Consider the following 20122-nt stretch of genomic DNA (forward strand, 5'->3'; position numbering starts at 1 on the left):
TGTGGTGAACGTCAAGAAGCATCGAAACGCAAAATCTCATCGGCTTGGTGGAGTGATTATTTGGACGTGGTGGAATCTGAAGAGGGTGTTGGTTGGGGCCATGTGTAGGGGCAAGGCATGGGAGGACATTGTGTGTGTGTGTGTGTGTGTGTGTGTGTGTGTGTGTGTGTGTGTGTGTGTGTGTGTGTGTGTGTGTGTGTGTGTGTGTGTGTGTGAAAGAGAGAGAGGGGAAGGAGTGCAAGTGGGAAGTGAGCCAACACATTTCCTACGTAGAGGGCTCGGTGACAGATGTATCGTCTGTTTTGGGCCACGGAAGGAAAAACTGCACTGGCAGCATGGGTGGAATGTCGGTTGAGGGAGAGAGAGATGAGGACTGCCACTTCAGCATGCCTGCAGTAACTGTAAGCCCTGTGTTAAGATAGGTGGGGTCCTCAAATGTAGGTTCACCAAAAACAGAGGGTAGGCTTTATTTAAACACTCAGATGCAACATGCTTTGAGGGTTACATAGCCTTAACTCTTCGCTCCGCAGAACACTGCAAAAATCAATGGAATGCATTTGTAAAATGGGTGATACTGGCGGCATCTGTAGTGATTTATAAGTCAGGTTGGGCGAGTTTAGACTCAGTACAGGTTTCTCACTGAAATCATATAAGGAATATTCAGCATATTATTGACAAAACAGCATTGCATACAGTGTCTGGGGCCTGAAACAAGCAGCTTCAAACCCAACAGTCTACACTGTCAGGAGAGTGGGAACGCACTGCATATGGACCAACACCCAAAGATGGATAAGTGACCACTACACTACAAGACAGGGGTCCAAGGGCTGTAAAACGGTCAGCAAAAATCTCTGAATAAAAACCTGAACTGTTTTTAAGGCAGTGGTTATTAAGTGTATTTATGAAACTACCAGTATATTATAATATCATGCTAAATAGTGTATTGCGTTTTATTTACGCTTATACAATAACTGTGTCATAGAAATGTTTTCGTGCATAGTTGTGGTGTATATGCAATGTATTAGAAATGGCTACAAATGTATAAAAGGTAATGTCTGGTTGTGGAGTTTTAAGATAGGAAACAACATCTGGTGTCCCCGAACACACATTTACTGCTGTAGAAGTGAAATACTGTAAAGAAACTAGTAAAATGAATCTAATATGAATAGATATGATTCTTTGTTATGACTCAAATTTGGCAATACAAACGTTCTGATTGGTAGACAATCTTGATGACACATTTAGTAATTGTGTTCTGTTGTAGCCTTTTTTAAGAAAATTGGAAACATTCAGGCCTATGAAAGCTGATCTACAAAAAAAGTTATCAATTTTATTATTGAAATATCTATAAAACAACAATCATGCTATTGGGACAAGTTTTGTGTGCATCACACTGATCCATACTTCCTGTTCAGTATGGTTGCAAGTTCAGTCAGTGGAATCTTTTTTTTCTTCATATATCTTGTTCTGGGTGGCACACATAAAGGAACCCTACTTTGTTTTTTAACTATTAACATATTTAAATGCACAAAAAAAGATTAACAAGAACTCTTACCACTTGTAAGAGCACCAAGATAAGCTTTTAGCAGATGTTGGTTTTAACAGTAACACTTCGGGTTTCAGTCAATATTAACTGTTCACTCTTAATCACTTTTGATTGCCTTGTAGAATTTTGCATAGTGTTAATTTTATAATTATTAGAAATGTGGAAAAACGAGAATAAATAGGTTAAGTACCGAAGGACGCATGTTTGAATTTCTGTTAAGTCAATGACAAAACTCCCGCTGAGACACAAAAAGAAAGATACCGTCTCGATCGTTTTAGCTCAGCATTTATAATCTTCTCATAAAGACCTTGGAGATGCATGCTCCCAGGTTAAACGATTGGATCTGACATTTCAGCTAAGCGAACACCCTGCTTTTGTGTTTCGATTATCCCTTTCATGAAGTCAGTGGGCACCATCACTAGTGCATCAATTTCTAAGAAGATGGTGACGTAAGAAAACTAGCAGCCTGTTTTTCTCTGCTGTTATGTTATCTATATCGGTAGATTTCCAATGGATTTTATACAAATCCTGTGCGCATGAACTGTAATGTACGTTATTGTGCAGGGTGTGCCCACCATCAGGTGTGGCGATCACAACCGAAGTCAATTAAGGTCAAATTGCTTGCTGAGATCTCAGCGGGCGAAGCGCTTTCACTGCGGTTTACAGACTGAATTTTTCACATGGCGCCGTGATGCTTTGAAGCAGCGACATGAGGTCGCGGCTCTGAAATAGCTCCGTCTGTCTGGAAACGACCACGCCGTGCTGCAGACAACCCGCGAGACTGCGCAGACCCGGGCAGGAAGCGCGCGAGAGAGCTGCACCTGGGGAAGCAACCGCACGCGACTGCACTGCATGTGTGCGGCGTATTGTGTCTGAGGGATAAAGGGCGGGGGTAGGGTGTGGTTCTGCGTGTCTGCTCCAGGGATAAAGGGCGGGGGTGGGGTGTGGTTCTGCGTGTCTGCTCCAGGGATAAAGGGCGGGGGTGGGGTGTGGTTCGGTTCTGCGTGTCTGCTCCAGGGATACAGGGCGGGAGTGGGGTGTGGTTCGGTTCTGCGTGTCTGCTCCAGGGCTGCTCTAGCGGGAAGCATGTGGGTAGTGTTTACATGCACGAGCAGTCAGCTGGTGTGTGCGCGGAAACGGCGCCAGATGAAGAAAAAAAACCGCTCACGGCAGAACAGAGGCTCCCTGTCCTCACAAACCCTCGCGCCGCCCCCTCCTTCCCCCTTTTCTCCCTCCCGCTCCCCGGCGCATCCTCTAGTCGTCTCTGCTGCAGCATGGCCAGGCTGGCTAATTTCGTCCGTCCGAGCTGCCATGTTCTGTGTTATGTCGACGTTGGCTGTTGGCTCGGAGAATTTGATATTTCATGCAGGAATTGTGGGCCCGCAGGAATGCACGCGCCTGCAGTGCAGTCAAAGCAACACTTGAGCTGATGCGCCTGTTCAAACGCGTGTCATGGTGGATGACGTCATAACCCCTTGCATATTTCTGCTATTGCGTCTGAAGACCATTAACACGCATTGCGAGTCATGCTGTTGACGTATGTGCACAACGCAAGCTGGGTGGCGAGCATAACCTAAATTCATGACAAACATATTTAGTGGCTTAGATTATTAGTGACTTAGCGTTTTTACAGTTGTACTGTATTTTAAACGCAATTTCTACGGGGCACAAGGTTGACGGTCGGTAATAAAGAGATTTTTTCTACCTACTTTGCATATGAATTAATTTCTACGATTGTTATAGGTAGTGTTGCAGTAAAAGATCATTTTAGTAATCGAGTATTCAAATTAGATGACTCAATTAATCGGGTTTGAAATACTTTTGCTTTTTTAAAGTGTAATATTAAATATATAAGATTATATTAGACGGTTATTTTAAAATTATACCCGATAAATGATCATTTATCCTAAATTGGATATATTTGTCAAAACTAAAGCCAGTTTAGTGCATTTGAGTGCATTCATATTCTGTTTTAAACAAGCTCTGAAGTTTTGCAACATTCTTCGCTCCATAGATAAGTGCCTAATAGTATTTTCCTTTATCTTCTGAGATCTTTGTCTTGATGATGTGCAATAAAACAAATGCATGTTCTGTGAGAGTAAGGAGACCATGAGCCCTGTCTGCAGACAGCCTCCCACACAACGGAGGGAGCAGCAGCTCAAACCGAGCAGCAAGGAGCAGACAGCCACATTTACACGTTAAGATCTCCTGTGAAACAGGCTATTAGCGTCTGAAAAGATTTCATTACACAAGGGGAGCAAAAACCTACATGGTACATATTAACCTGTCTGAAAATACAGATATGTTGCAAAAGTCGAGGCGGGGAGATTTGAAGTTGTGCTATATTCGTGTACATTTTCTACGAGTGAATTTTTAACATTCACGCTCAGATTTTTAAAGTTCTCACATCAAAAATACAGATTTTGTTTTACAAGCTCTCAAGTTTTGCAACATTTTTACCTCCATACTCAGGTCAGCTTTATTTTAATGGAGAAAGGAAATATAGAAGAGACGCTGAAGCACAATTTGTGTTATATTTATGAATGTTAGTAGCAAAGCGCAACAGGAACAAAGAATATTTCTGAACTTATTTGTCTCCCCCTAAAGGCGCGTCTTTGTAACTACAGTCACCGTTCAACTCTTTTAACCCCAAAACCTCACTTGACAGTTTGTGAACCCTTTGAGATTGTGACAAGTCCTAGAAGTACATTAAGAGAGCCAAATCGAATAAGAAAAATATTACTCATTTGAGGAAAATATTACATGTGTGGCAAAAGCACGCAAACGTTTGCTTTCAGTATCTTGTATGATACCCTTATGCAGCAGTTACTAAACGTTTCCAGTGATTGTTGAATAGTCCTGCACATTAGCTCGGAGGAATTTTAGCCCATCCCTCCATACAAAACAGCTTCAACTCATTTATGTTGGTGGGTTTCCTCCCATGCATTGCTTGCTTCAGGTCCTTCCACAACATTTCTATTGGACTAAGGTCAGGACTTTCACTTGGGTTTTGCAAAACGTCACTTTTTCCCTTTACCCATTCTTTGGTAGAACGACTTGTGTGCTTAGGGTTATGGTCTTGCTGCATGACCCACATTCTCTTGAGATTCAGCTCATAGCCAGATGGCCAGACAGCTTCCTTTAGAAATTGTGTAATTCTGAATTAATTGTTCCAATGACGGCAAGTCTTCCTGGACCCAGATGCAGCCAAACATGCCCAAACTGTGACCCTACCACCGCCATGTTTCACTGAAGGGGGGCTGCGCTTTCCTTTCTCCAAACATAACATTTCTCGTTTAAACCAAACAGATCTGTTTTGATCTCAGCTGTCTGCAAAACATTGTTCCAGTAACCTTCTGGCTTTTCCATGTGATCTGAACACCATTGTTGTTCAGTGGACTCATGAACTTTGGCTAAGGTTCACATGAGAAACACCTTTGGTTGTTTTGAAGTCACCTTGGGTTCCTTTGTGACCTTACACATATCTTACTCTTGGCATGATCTTTGCTATCCAACTATTCCTGGGGAGAGTAGTAACGGTCTTAAATTCCTTGTTTTTATGCAGAGGTGGTTTTGTAACCATTTCCAGCTTTATGAGTCTCAACAACTCTTCTTAAGTCCTCATAAATCTCCTTTGGTCATGCCATGACACCAGAAACATCTTGTAAAGATCACGGTTTACTAGATCCCTGTTCTTTAGGCATAAACTAGAAAACATGCCCACTCACACCCATCATCCCACTGATTGACAACACCTGACTCAGACTTCATCATCAAATTATCAAAGGGCTCGCATACTTCTGTCACAGATGTGCAGTACTGTATCATTTTCCTTAACAATATCGTTGTCTCATTTGTTTGATTTGGTTTTCTATCGATATGTAGGATTTGTGTAACAACCTGATGAAGTCTTAGGTCAAATTTATGCAAAAATACAGGTACTTCTAAGATGTTCACATATGTTCAAGCACCAGCACACATGCAGAATTCAGCTATTAACACACATTGCTTGAAGCTTTCTCCTTTTTCCCCTCTCCATTTTTGGATTTTGGATCTCTCAACTAATAGTTCACAATCCTGTGTACAGTATGTGATTAGTGTAATTCATCTTCAGTTGTACAAATAAAGAGATTAACATGGTTTGCTTTCACACAACCCAACAAGTCTAATTTAAGTGGCTCACACTGCTTTACATCTCTGCAAAACACCAATCTGCAAAGGATTTTTGTTCTGGGTGAGGTACGTGTACAAATGAAAACATTAAGATAATGACAACAGGTGCTATCTGATGACTTCTCTTGTCTTATTAGGAACGAGTCATCCACAATTGTATGTACTGTGTAACACTAATGGTGGAGTCTGAGAGAGGAGTCAGAGTGTGTGGGGCTGCAAAAGAACCCCACTGAAGTTCTTCACACTCATTTAAAGTCACAAGGATGATACACTAATTGGTTCAACTTCAAGTTTCTACAAACCAAAAACAGACAAATGAGAAGACTCCAACTTTAGTGTTTACTTAAGAAAAACACTTTCTTTTAATTAAGAAAAAGCACAAAACAAATCATAGAACTGTACATAATGTATTCACAGAGGCACCTGTGTCAGTCAGGAATTCTTACAAAGATTAAATCATCACAAACCGCAGGTTAGTAACAAATAGCCAAAGCTATTAAAAAACTCCTTTAGTCACTGGGGAGACGCCTTCCTTCGCTTACGCCGAGGTTCATGGGCGTCTGCTCGAGGCAGCGGTCTGCTCAGCAGGCGTCGCTCCACCTCCACGACCTCCCTGTGCACCTGGGCCTGCCTGACCCCCAGCAGGAAGGAGAACAGCTCCAGCATCCACACATACATCCTGGGCAGGCTAGGCTCCATCTCTGAGAAATGGTCCCTGCATTGTCTGCAGTAAGAACACCACGTTAGTGTAGCACGCATGAAAGCTTCGCTATGCCAAATCCTGAAATACAGGCACTTATATTTTTTTACAGGTGACTTAAAAAAATATATATGTCATTAACTGAATATTGATGTTGCTTGTTCAATGTTAGTGGTGGCACGGACCACATTTCACCCATTTTGAACAATGTTTAGGCAAAAACAAAATTCTGGCCCATAATTGCTACAAGGGTTATGAAACCAATTTACACTTGCTGACTTAAGATGTGAATGACAATATGGCAACCAAGGAAGTTTCCTGCCTGTCAGTTATAAAGGAGAAGGTTTAAACTGTTACTTTATTATACCTTGAGCTTAAAGACGCACCTTGTTATTAAAAGCAATTTGTACAGGGCACGAGGTTGACGGTCGGTAATAAAAGTGTTTTTTGTCAAACAGTTTACTAGAACACTGAATGACTATCTGCAGAAGGAGGAGGAGTTAAAGAAGAATCTGTCTTCTGTTACCGTGGGTGACAAACCCTCAAGGCCGGGTGCCAATATTTGCGATTGACGAGGCGTCGGGCTCCATCCTTCTTGCGCAGCAGGAAGTCCAGGCGTTTGTGGTGCAGGCTGGGTCCGTCAGCACCATCTCCCGCTCCCCACAGGAACAGGAAGCTGGACGGTGGGGGCGGCTGCTGCTGCGGAGGGGAATCGGTGAAGGTCTGGAAACTGTCCTGCAACTGCTCGGCCAGACCTGGCGGGATGAGGGAAGACGGGAGAGAGCTGGGATAACGTTCTGGAGAAGCATCGCCGCCTGGCTGACTGCCTGCCACTCCGTAAACTTCTGTTTGTCCATGTTTTCAATAAAAAACCTTTAATCTCCTTTTTTTAAACGTCACTTACGTCTCCTTTTTAGGACCAGGGACTTTTGTTTCAGGGGCAGGACAGCCTTCTTGGGTTTCCAGACTTGCCTGAGGGAGGGCAGCAAAGCACAATCAAAAGCGCATGGACATCCAAAAGCCAGGAACAGCTACTCCGGCGAGGAAACATGGAGCACGTTAGCACGTTCCCCGTGGGGCAGGTCCTCTCACCTGGTCAACGCCCGCCTCTCCACCTCCCTGACACGCTCCAGCGCAGACTGGACGCTCATATACCACCTTCTCAGACTGAACATCTTGCTGATCTTGCCGCCTGCCAACAGAGTTGCTAGTATAAGCCAGCAGAGACGCTAGCAGGGTGACAGCAGCAGCATCGCCCGTACGGAATGACATCAGCATCGACGTTACCGCACTGAGCATCCAAGTAACCACGGCAGTGTGATCATGAAACGCATATTTCCCCAAAAAAAGTGTGATGATGGAATGAGGTCACGTTCGACTACCTGCTGTGGTCTTTTTCTTCGCTTGGTCTTTTTCATCTGCATTCCTGGACAACATCCTTGAAACATTAATGGATGCACAAATGATATAAATTACATTGTAATATTTTTTACATGTATTCTGTACATGAAAGAATCCAGTCATAAAGGTTGAAAAAACACTTGAACAGATTAAAACAGATTCTCTCTATGTGCTTTTAGGAGTTGTGTGAATCTGAAGTTTGTAAAATTTTAGCTGATTTAAAAAAGCATGTAAGAAAGGTCCTCATGGAAACTGGTAAAATGACAAGATTCATGCCATTTCTTTAAAGACGTAGTAACCACTTGTAAACAGAATATGCCACATTAACCTTGTGCTAAAAGCTTGTTGGCAACAGTCCTCTTCCGATGGTCAGTTGTAGGACAATCTCAATTAATTAAAATAAATTATAATTAATATACTATAAATTACATTACAGCTGGTTAGCAAGCCAAACATGTAAAGGATAGGATTAATTTTCATTTAGAATCCTTATATAAATATTTAAGCCTCTGGAAGCAACATACCCAACATACAAAAACAGGGAGCAGCAGAAGTGGCGCTTTGGTTAGTTTGACGGGACACTCACCACTCTGTCTGGTCATCCAGCTTGAACAGAAGCTTCAGGGTGACGATGAGGATCGCTGCTGCCTGGATGTCGTAATAGGGGAGTTTAGGGTTGGACCCAGTAGGGTTAAAGGTCAGAAAGAGGTCTTTCCCCATCGCTGTCCTCTTGATCACCTCACGTACCAACATATGAAGGTCATCTGGGGGCAAGAGTGAGAAATGACAAGGCAAGAGAAAATGACATATAAAGACATGAGAGAGAGAGAGAGAGACACACACAGAGACAGAGACAGAGAGAGAGAGAGAGACTCACTAGGAAGGTTGGCATCAATCATGTACCGGGAGCAGAGCAGAGCTGGGTGGAGGATGCAGTCCCGGGTAACGGGAGGAAAGGCGGGGAGCTCCATGACCTTAGCCAGCTGCAACGCCTCCCTGTGCACCTCGCTGTAGGAGGGGATGGACTGGACAGCACCAGCACGGGTCAGAGTCGCCACAGACGCCAGCACACGCACTACTCACTCACAGTCCAGCAGTGTGCTCTTGCCTGCCCACCTCGACTCTGAAGAGTTTGCCATCCTTGCCGAAGAACCTCATCTGTTCAGGGAAATGCTCGTGCACGTTGACGTAAGGGACGTGCCTTTGAGACACCAGCCTGCAACGGAAAAACCACCCCAACTTGAGGTCACTAACGAAGGCCGCAGCGCTCACAGCCTGGAAAAACAACAACTGCTCTATGAATGTGAAAGCCAATTTAGAACGCAGCAATGTTTTTAGTCACGTTTCCATAACTTAGTGTCAACAAGCCAAAACATGACCCTCAGTAGTCCTGATGGATACCTGAGCAAGTCTGACAGTGTAATGGCCTCCTGAAGCCAGATTAAGGCTATGTGGCACATGGCCAGCGTTCGGGGCATGGTCATAAGATGGCAGCCCTTCCTCTCCTTCGCAGAGTAGTACTCGGCATCCAAAGAGCCTGAACATACAGACAGCCTCGCATCGCTGGAGTATCCTGCATGAGACAGGGGTGCATCTCAGCGCACGGACAAAACACAGACCGACGTCAAGGCCAGGAACAGCTATGAGAAACGAGCCCGGGGGCAGAGGGTGTGGTACCAGAGCCTTCTACCACCGAGGAAGGTCTGCTGGGTATTGAGTCATCTGTTGATTCCTTCGGAGCCAAAGACTCCAGGTCACTGTTGGAAGGTAAGTCCTGAAGAGGGAATGCGAGTAAGATGGTGTAAGATAGAGACAGATGATAAGACTAATTTCATCTTAAAAGTAGCACACATGATGTCAAAGTGTATTTATCAGAGATATGTTGTGTAGAAGGCCGAAGGGAACCACCCTACCCGGGACTCGAACCCGGGTCCAAAAGGAGATAAATGGTAGCTCTGACCACCAGACAAAAGAGCCAGATTGCTGGCACAGCTGCCAGAGGACCCATTTACACACATGTACTTCCCATAACATACACCAAGTATCAATACAAGACTCTGTAGTGGTAAATGCACATATTCTGCTGTAGCAGATCATGTTTGCTATGAGAGATACCCATCATGCACAAGAGTATAGAGCTGAAACTCAGGCCCTGATGTGACTCCTCACCCCATCCTTACCCCGGGGTCTCTGTTTATGTTCACTGGGTTCTGCGTGTAAGCCTGCCTGGTCTTCTGCAGGTATCGCATCCAGAAATTCCATAATACATGATTCTGTGAGGAAGAGTTCATTTCAATAAAAGAAGATATACCTCATTTCAATGAAATAACTCAAAGCACTTCATGGAATCGACAACACTGGCAGTGCTTTACAGACCTTAAATTCAGGGCGGACACCCAGGCCAATCAAAGCTTCTGCCTGACATTTTAAGACAACCTGAAAGCCTTCACACACCATCCACTCTCTTCCACCTTCTAAATATGCACAAAACACAAAAAGAGCAGAGAAAGGAGTCAACATACAGAATCATTACTTACAAACTAACTTCAGGAATAATATTGTAAAACTAGCTTCATGAAATATGGAGGACATCTGACCTCTTCCATTTCTCTTTCGAGAGGATGGAACTTTAGTTATCCTGTTGTTCACTGTGTATGCACTAGAATCCACAACCTCTTTTGTTTTCTGTTAACAATAAAATGAAAACTTGTAAATATGGGACACAGTATGCAACCTAGACTTTCTACCTCAGGGATAATGAGTAAGCACTCTTTAATAAACACTAATAAATGTATCGGTCTTGACCAGAGGTGGACATTCCAGGTTCAGAAAGTAAAAGTCCTCACCACAATTTTGCTCAGGCTTCCTGGATTGTGTTGATTCCACTAATTTTACCTGGCTTGCACTAATTAGAAAATTCAGCAAGCATTTTACTCAAATCCTGGGAAGGAATTTTACATTCTGAACCTAAAATGTCCACCTCTGATCTTGACATATACATCCTCATGACTGGTGACTCTTTAATAATGCACTAATAAATGCATCAGTTTTGACACATACGTAGTCATACCTAATGCAATACTGTCATAGTTAAAAGTCGTCATTACATCCCTGACACTGATTGCACTGTTTAATTGCATATGTCAAGAATTTTGGCCCCTTTCACACATATCTAGCTAGAGCTCACGTCAGCCCAAGTTATGTAGGGGTCAAGAACCTGAATAAACGTTTTGAAGCTCTCTGGTCAGCCTTTTTGTTTATGGCACTGTTGATAGGAAAGAACAACAACATAATAAAAACATAATAAAATATTTACAATAAGAAAGTTGCTCTGACCTCAATCACGTTGTGGCAGTTCTTGCAGAAAAACTGATCCGTGTCTGTAATGCCCCAGCATACCGACCCACACTGCCCACATGGTTCACTGTAACCATCCTCAAAATCAAACAAAACGTGACCGTTGCGTTATCAGGAACACATTTTAGTTTTGCTACTATTAAAAACAACAGGTTAGCTAGGTTAACGTACATACAGTTTGTTATCGCTAACTAGCACAATATTAATATTTGTCTTTACTAGAACTCACTGTAAACTCTTCGTCCATTATTCACAGCGCTTAACTTAGTTTAAATATCCACCGCAACTAAAACGTGAAAGGTTTATTTTAACTAAGCAGTTAGCTAGCTATAATCTTCCACAACACATGCGTTGAACTTTTAATGTGTTTCCAAAATGGCGGCCCAAGCTACCTTTCAAAATAAAAGATCATGTAGCAGAAGAAACGTGGACGAGTGCAAGTGGGCGCAACCATAGACGTGCAGCTGGGAAGAGGTCGTCCAGTTGAGGGCGCACTCGTCCATGTGTTTCTTTATTGGACGATAGAAGGAATAAAAACACGTGGGTAAAGATATCCTGTTAAAAAACCTATACCGCAAATTCTCACGTGTCTTTTATGAGATTGCGCTCCTCTGAATAACGTGTGGGTGGGTGCACAAGTTGGTGTGAGTAGGAGGGAGAGAGAGTGTAATCACACAAGGATAGAGAACTCCATGGAAACCAATGGCAACATATGAGAGTTTACTGCAGAAGCAGCTTGCTATTTCTATTTCATCTAGCTTTGTAAATTGCCATAAAGTCATCTTTCCTTCGGCAATTCTGTGATCTGTGAGATAAACGTCATGCAACCAACATTTAAAAAATGACTACGTCATATTTTTTTACTACAGTAAAGCCAACAGCAAGTTCAGATAACACTATAGAGAGAAATTATACAACGTTTTGGATCACTGGACTTTTTTTTCTGGAAAGCAAGTGTTCAAGGACTCTTGTGTGTGTGTGTGTGTGTGTGTGTGTGTGTGTGTGTGTGTGTGTGTGTGTGTGTGTGTGTGTACTCTCAGTGTCAAACCACCTTGCCTAACCTGTTTGATGAGAGCTCTCTTTCTCATGAGTTATTATTATTTTTTTTGGTTTCCTGTCCCGAAGGCAGGCTCCGGTACTCTTTATGCAAAGCGCAGCAGTGTTGTATGTGGTAATGAGGAAGAGTCGGTAACTGTTGGTGTGGATATTACCGCTCAAACTCCCTCCCACTGCAGCTGAGCAGCTCCCTCCTGTCACCCTGCTGCAGATGGAGCCGGCTGGGGGAGGGAGGTCCGGGGGTCGGTGGGTGCAGGCTGGTGCCCCACACATGGGAGGAGAGATCACATCGGTCGAGCTCGCCCGGTTCGCGGCAGTTAATGAATACTGCATGCGCGCGCTCCCTCTGGTCAGCACGATTCGGCTTCCCCGCCGCTCGGGAGAGGCTGCGGCTGGGTGCTCGCGGGCGGTCTCGCGCTGCACTCCTCCCTTAACAGAGAAAGTGAGAGAGAGAGATGAGAGTTTCTTCCTTCAATCGCAACCTCAGTGCCACTGCTCCTCTTGCACTCGGTGCGTTTCGTGGACAGAGTGTGTGTTATGAGAGGTGGTGCGGGTTTCAGGTGAGGTCATGTGAGAACATGAGACTTTAGCGAGGAAAGGGGAATGAATGTCCAGCAGAAGAATGTTTGAACAGGCAAAAATGCACTTCAGAAAACTCTGGGCTGAATGAAGTCATCTCCTGAACTTTCCGCAAGCAACATCTAATAATGTTAATTAATGTTATCATGTGATAATGATTGGCAGTCTTAATATTCTGTTCAAAACAAGACATGCTTTAAACTTGATCTAATCTCATGGGCCAACAGTCAATTGGGATCCTACATTATAAAGACAACGTATAATCTGTAAACCTATTTAGATTTTTAAAAACAATTCTGTATTTTATTTAAGTATGTTCTGTTTTTTGCATGTGCCGAATGGCTGTACAGTCCTCACTGCATTCTTCTCACACATAGAACATCCTATTGTGTCGCTCTTCAGTTTTGGTTATGCTAGTAACCATGGCAACCACTGTGGCAGCCTGGAAAGGGGGGGGGGGTTGATGGTGGTGTGGAGACGAGGAGGTGAACTCGTGTATAATCAAATACTAGAGCTGAGTGTGCAGTCCTCATCTCGACGAGGTGCCAGAATTAGACCCACATTAAAAACCACGTTTTTGCCGGCACAGGACAGCCGGTCCTTCCCGATGGACGCGCACCTCGTGTTAGTGGCACCACGAAGCCGACGCAGATCACACTGGCGCAGCAGTGAACGATTTCATTAGCTATTCAGGCATGGACGGACATTCTTCGCCTTTGTTAGCCATTCATATTCAAATCCTAGTTTCCCAGAATGATCTCACGCTCTTTTTATTTCTAGGCCCACTGCAAATCCTGATAGTCTCAATCCTTAAAAAAAAATAAAAGAGAAAAGGCAGAGCTACAAATGAATGCAGTTCCTTTTTCATCTCTTAGCCCTGGCAAATTCAGACAGACTGTAAAACAGGGACCCTGAATCGCACAAACGGATATACAAACGGTACAGGCGTACATCTCCGTGGAGCTTGGACTGAAATCATGCTCACCGTCACCTGAAAGTCAAGGCACCTTCGTGATCATGTGCAGACCTGCTGTTGTAGGCTGTTTCTGATGTTTTCCCTCTCCCTCACTGGCTTTCCCCTCCCTCAAGACTGTTTGTGTGTGGGTGAGGCCACGCTCTCAGACACACTCCCCCACACACAGACCCAGAATTTAGTCCTTCCTCTCCTTTTCTGGAACAAGTGACCTCATCGCTGTCATTACTCAGTGAGACAGCAGGCCTGCTGTTCACCAAGGCCTCTATTGCCACGGTGATGAAAGTGCCACATACTTATAGAGTGGGTCCGCATTCAAAAGATGTGCGGCTAGCCGTCTGCCTGGTGGACTGTCTGACTGGGCCTCTCTGCCTGTCCGCCCTTTTTCCTGTCTGCCCTACAACATTCACCATAAGCTATCCAAGCAGTTCATCTGGTGCACCCACTGAGAAACAAAGAGTTCATAGATTTTACAAAGTTGTGTAAAATTTTACATAGATTTTACAAACATTTCCTATTTCCTGTGTCAGGCAGTGACCAAGGTATCCAAAGCTCCTACAACGGAAATATTTCTGAGCAGGGCCCATGCGGTGAGTGATTGTGGCTGGCTTGTGCCAGACTTCAGTAGCCCACGAAGGAGTGAAGTGGCTTCCCTGTGTCCTGGAGTGACCTTTGGAGCTAGACGCGCTCCTGAAGAGTGTCACTCACTTCCCCCAACACCACCATGATGGAGAGAGAGAGAGAGAGAGAGAGAGAGAGAGAGAGATTTTGTGTCATGCTATGTGATGCGCATGTGAACAATGGAAGTAAAGTTGGCGTTTTATTATTTTTTTAATAAAACCATTTTAATGTGACAGAAGGAAAAAGCAAAGGGACACTTCATGGTGATTAGATAACAGCATTTATTTATGAGCCAATAACTGGTAAGTTTGATGGAAAAAATCATACTTTACATCAAATCATCAAGTCCGTCCATTCCATCAAGTCATCAGAAAAATGAAAAACAGAAAAACTCTGATGACTGATGTTATATCCAACATGCTGATACAAAAACACTTTAAAAAAACTATGGCTGTACACCCATTAATCAGACTAGCAGTTACTAATTCTTTCTTCTTCAAAGTGGATTTTGGTCCAGCATTTTGCAGTGTACTGACTACTGAAATGTTGGTTAAGTCTGTAAGCAGTGCAGGTGACCACTCGTTATGAAGAAAATGGACGTCATGTGTCTGATGTCAATGTGGCTGCCACTGTGTTATCTGTTATTTGCTCAGGAGGGAGTGGTGACTGACCTTGGTCAAAGTCATCAGTCTAACACACATCATGTATAGCATATCTAGGACTTATGCATGATCTACACATAAGGCAAAGTGGTTTTCATAGTGACATTTACTTGTTTTTGTTCACCAGATTTTCAATCTGAGAAATATATAACATTCATAATATACAATATATGGCATGAGAATCTGGAGAAGGTCAAAGAAGGTTTGTCCTTTCGCACTGTGGATTTTAAATTAATGACTTAACGAATTAATTTATGATCTTCTCTATCCCCCTCTGCCCCACACACACCTCAACCACACCCCCAACTCACATCCACCACTCACTGACGGTGATGTATATAGAGTGTGAATTAATGGTCTGGTCCAATATCCATGACAACCTGTAATAGTAAGCTAGAGAGAGAGTGAACAAGAGAGAGAGAGAGAGAGAGAGAGCGAGAGAGAGACGTACAGCACTATTACTATACCAGCTAAAAATAGACCCTTATCTTATGCCATGTGTCCAATATTACTGCATGTTTTATAAAATAATAAGCCATTCACACAGCACGTGCATTTGCGTAGTCTCTACAGAAGACAGTACATAACAATGGACTTGTGTGGGCAGAAAGTAGGAACAAACTCCTCCCTTAATATCTGCACAAAGGTTTAAAAGCACAGAGTATCAGTCCATGTGTAGAACAGTGAATAGGGGTAAGATGAGAAAGAACCTTACTGTTGTTCTATATAGATAAAGATATCTGCATGGCAATTTTTCCCGGGGTAGTAAGATTTTGCAATCACGTGTTAATCATTAAACAGTAATCTTGTGGAATCCTTCTTACATATAGCCAAGAGAGAAATAAGCAGGAAGAGAATATGCAAAGTGAACAGACATCTATCCAGTCTCATAAAAATTCCCTTCGAGTTCACATTTCATACGTCATTCGAACAGCATTTATCACATGCAGATCTTATTACATTTCCCAAGAGCGTAAAGCAGGAAGAATGAAGGGGGATAGATGATGCGCAGTGATAAAAAAACACACCCTGCAAAGCCCTGCGACTGACCAGACACCCCCCCCCCCCTCCAGGTTGAACAGGAGACGGTTTCATTTAGTAGATGCACTTCTTAATGATTAAAAGTGTGCATGTTATTACCATCGGTGTTGACTTGGAGATGCATGAGCCGGAGGCAGAGGAGAGACTGAAGGAGACAGCGGAGAGGTCAGAGGAGCTGATCGACACTGGTGCATGATGGGAAGTCCTGGAGCTGAGAGCTGGTGGGAGAGGGCAGTGGAGAGGTAGAGAGGGGCAGAGGAGAGGTAGAGAGGGGCAGAGGAGAGGTAGAGAGGGGCAGAGGAGAGGTAGAGAGGGGCAGAGGAGAGGTAGAGAGGGGCAGTGGAGAGGTAGAGAGGGGCAGTGGAGAGGTAGAGAGGGGCAGAGGAGAGCAGAGAGGGGCAGTGGAGAGGTAGAGAGGGGCAGAGGAGAGGTAGAGAGGGGCAGAGGAGAGGTAGAGAGGGGCAGTGGAGAGGTAGAGAGGGGCAGAGGAGAGCAGAGAGGGGCAGAGGAGAGGTAGAGAGGGGCAGAGGAGAGGTAGAGAGGGGCAGAGGAGAGCAGAGAGGGGCAGTGGAGAGGTAGAGAGGGGCAGTGGAGAGGTAGAGAGGGGCAGTGGAGAGCAGAGAGGGGCAGTGGAGAGGTAGAGAGGGGCAGACGAGAGGTAGAGAGGGGCAGACGAGAGGTAGAGAGGGGCAGTGGAGAGCAGAGAGGGGCAGTGGAGAGGTAGAGAGGGGCAGACGAGAGGTAGAGAGGGGCAGACGAGAGGTAGAGAGGGGCAGTGGAGAGGTAGAGGGGGCAGAGGAGAGGTAGAGAGGGGCAGACGAGAGGTAGAGAGGGGCAGAGGAGAGGTAGAGAGGGGCAGTGGAGAGGTAGAGAGGGGCAGAGGAGAGGTAGAGAGGGGCAGACGAGAGGTAGAGAGGGGCAGTGGAGAGGTAGAGAGGGGCAGTGGAGAGGTAGAGAGGGGCAGAGAAACAGCCAAACTCTGCTCTCCGAGCTCCCGCTCCACAGAGGAGACCCACTACTTGTGTCAGGGAAGCTGCCCACCTGTTATATAACGGCAGTGCTTTCTGGCCCACTGCAATGAGTGGGCGTCTGGATCCATTCTCACTCATACACACACACACACACACACGCACACACACACACGCACACACACACACACACACACACACACACACACACACACACACACACACACACACACACACACACACACACACACACACACACACACACTCACATATGTCTGCTCAGCTTTGCAGGGGTGTAGATTTAGATTCTGAAAAAAATCTTGGCTTCTTGGTGCTGCAGTGGCTGGATGCTCTGGAAAGTTACTTAATTGCTGTTACAAAACTTTCTGCCACTAATAATATGAGATTTAAAGTGTTCTGGCAGCAGTGATATGCCTATAAGGTTTGGTAGTGATATAGTGTCCTCTCAATGCCATATGCCTTCATGGTTTCCAAAGAAACATGATTGCAGTCCACAAACTTTAATACACCTTCAAACATCAGGCACGTAAAGTCAAGACTGATTATCTGCACAAGCTAATGAGCAAAGGACTTTCAGACAGGTTATAAAGTCAGTCAGTCCCTAAACTTTGCAGTGCTGTGGTTGTGACTGCAGTCTTACTACCTTGAACTAACGTAAAACAAAATGACTCTACCTGGAGCCTTTTAGCAGTGGCTTTCCTGCACCATTAGAGAGTTTAAATACTTTGAGGAAGTTGGAAGGGGATTTGACTGCCCTGCTTCAACACTGCAGCAGGCCACTGCACTCTGCTGTCAGCTGGGCTGAACACGCCTCCCATACCTGCAGGTTTGCAGGGTCTGCTTTATAGTTCCCTGTTAGATGTTGATAGTACAAACAGGTTTAGGCTCAGGACTGTCCAAACGCTGTTGTGTTCATAACCACATAGTGACAGCTGTTGCAGCTACAAACAGGAACACCGGAGTTGTTTGCATTTAGTACGATGCTGGCAAAATAACGATGATATTCTCTTAGCTCTTTAAGGAGAAGGAAACTGATCTGCTCTGGTTGTATACAACAGGGTCTGATGTCTAAAATGTGTCTGATACACGTGTGAGGTTACTGCTGGGCTTTACCCCATTTTTTAAACAGAGAACTCTAATGGCCAAGCCATTGACCCATTTACATGCAACTGCCTACTGCAACTCAATAAAGGCTATTCATTGGCCAGGTATTTCTGTGAACATCTCAGGTAATATACAACAGTCCACGAAGAGCCTAAAATACTTTCAGTTTCATTTCTTATCCATTACTGAATATTACTGGACCACACACACACACACACACACACACACACACACACACACACACACACACACGCACACATTCACCGGCCACTTTATTAGGTACACCTTGCTAATACCGGGTTGTACCCCCTTTTGTCTTCAGAACTGCCTTAATCCTTTGTGGCGTAGATTCATCAAGGTACTGATAACATTCCTCAGAGAGTCTGGTCCATATTGACATCATAGCATCATGTAGTTGCTGCAGATTTGTCGGCTACACATCTATGATGTGAATCTCCCGTTCCACCACATCCCAAAGGTGCTCTATTGGATTGACATCTGGTGACTGTGGAGGTCATTAGAGTACAGTGAACTCATTATCATGTTCAAGAAACAAGTCTGAGATGATTCGTGCTTTATGACATGGCGTGTTATCCTGCTGGAAGTAGCCATCAGAAGATGGTAACACTGTGGTCATAAAGGGATGGACTTGGTCAGCAAAGCAACAACCCTCAGGTAGACTGTGGCGTTGACATGATGCTCAATTGGTACTAATGGGTCCAAAATGGGCCCAGGAAAATATCCCCCACCACCACCAGCCTGAACCATTAATACAAGGCAAGATGGATCCATGCTTTCATGTTGTTGACGCCAAATTCTGACCCTATCATCTGAATGTCACAGCAGAAATCAAGACTCTTCAGACCAGACAGCATTTTCCCAATCTTCTACTGTCCAATTTTGGTGAGCCCATGAAAGAACCTCTGGAGCTGAGAGCATACTGCGTCAGCATACAAAGACATTTTGTACAATTCCATGTTCCCAACTTTGTAGGAACAGTTTGGAGCTGACCCCTTCATCTTCCAACATGACTGTGCACCAGCATATATATGTATAGAGAGAAAGAGAGAGAGAGAGAGAGAGAGAGAGAGAGAGAGAGAGAGAGAGAGAGAGAGAGAGAGAGAAGAGATATTCAGAGATTTATTCAGAATTGTAGTGAAGTACAAACAGTTTTGAGAGAACCATGACGTTTTGGACAGAGGTCCTTCATAGGTAGAACCATGCATGAACATAGTTTTAGTACATAACAATGAATTATTTAAATATCAAATAATTTGGGCTGAGATTGCAATTTGCAATTGAGTGAAACAGAACTTGACAGATAAAGTAGGAAGGAATTGAGTGTGTGTCGATGTGTGTGTGTGTGTGTGTGTGTGTTAGAGGCAGAGACAGAACACAACTGATGTGACTGAGATCGTGGTTAGAGAGGCATAAGAATGCTACAAAAAAAAAAGACCATCTTAGGTGTGTGAATTGCTTTATTTGAGTGTGTGGTGTATGCACACTTCATCACAGTCACTCTGAGATGCTCCTGCTTCGAGAGCTTTAGTGTGCTAATCTACATATTACCTGTTTAACATCTCTATAGCAACGCAGGCAACTGCCAACATGCGTCAGAGGAGTCTGTGACTGATTCTCAGTCCCTTTTCTGGTTGCCATGGACACATTGGGGACTGACAACTTTAGTGATGAATGTCAGAACAGAGGAAAATTCCAATTGGTTTGCCATTAGTGGTCATCAATTAGTGGTTGTTAATGCTTTGTACTGAAACATAGCAATATGTGTAGGTCTGAGTTAACATCTTCAGTGTTGACTGAGCTCTTACTGTGGTCATTTGTGTCCAGCTGAGTTCTTATAAATACTGCAGGAGTCTGCATGCTCACCTAAATGACTAGCAATCTTGTTCATCGTCTACATTG

General features: G+C 44.2%; 1 protein-coding gene and 1 long non-coding RNA gene across 2 annotated transcripts; one reads left to right on the plus strand and one right to left on the minus strand.

Moving 5' to 3' along the window:
• LOC143497262 (uncharacterized) lies at positions 1-7271 on the plus strand. Its single transcript, XR_013125764.1, has 2 exons — positions 1-837; positions 6878-7271. It is a non-coding gene; the product is annotated as an uncharacterized LOC143497262 (long non-coding RNA).
• Positions 6051-11575, minus strand: taf1b (TATA box binding protein (Tbp)-associated factor, RNA polymerase I, B). The gene is made up of 15 exons (XM_076993146.1): positions 11407-11575; positions 11157-11255; positions 10418-10505; positions 10197-10294; positions 10001-10093; positions 9498-9594; positions 9222-9393; positions 8937-9036; positions 8698-8845; positions 8407-8584; positions 7802-7857; positions 7512-7611; positions 7324-7391; positions 6946-7174; positions 6051-6443 (listed from the first exon to the last, which is right to left on the minus strand). Exons 1-15 carry the CDS (start codon positions 11422-11424, stop codon positions 6233-6235), a joined length of 1755 nt encoding a protein of 584 aa, XP_076849261.1. The 5' UTR covers positions 11425-11575; the 3' UTR covers positions 6051-6232.
• Positions 11576-20122: the final 8547 nt, after the last annotated feature.

This window comes from Brachyhypopomus gauderio, unplaced genomic scaffold, assembly GCF_052324685.1.
Source record: "Brachyhypopomus gauderio isolate BG-103 unplaced genomic scaffold, BGAUD_0.2 sc104, whole genome shotgun sequence".
In the NCBI taxonomy this organism is placed as follows: domain Eukaryota; kingdom Metazoa; phylum Chordata; class Actinopteri; order Gymnotiformes; family Hypopomidae; genus Brachyhypopomus; species Brachyhypopomus gauderio.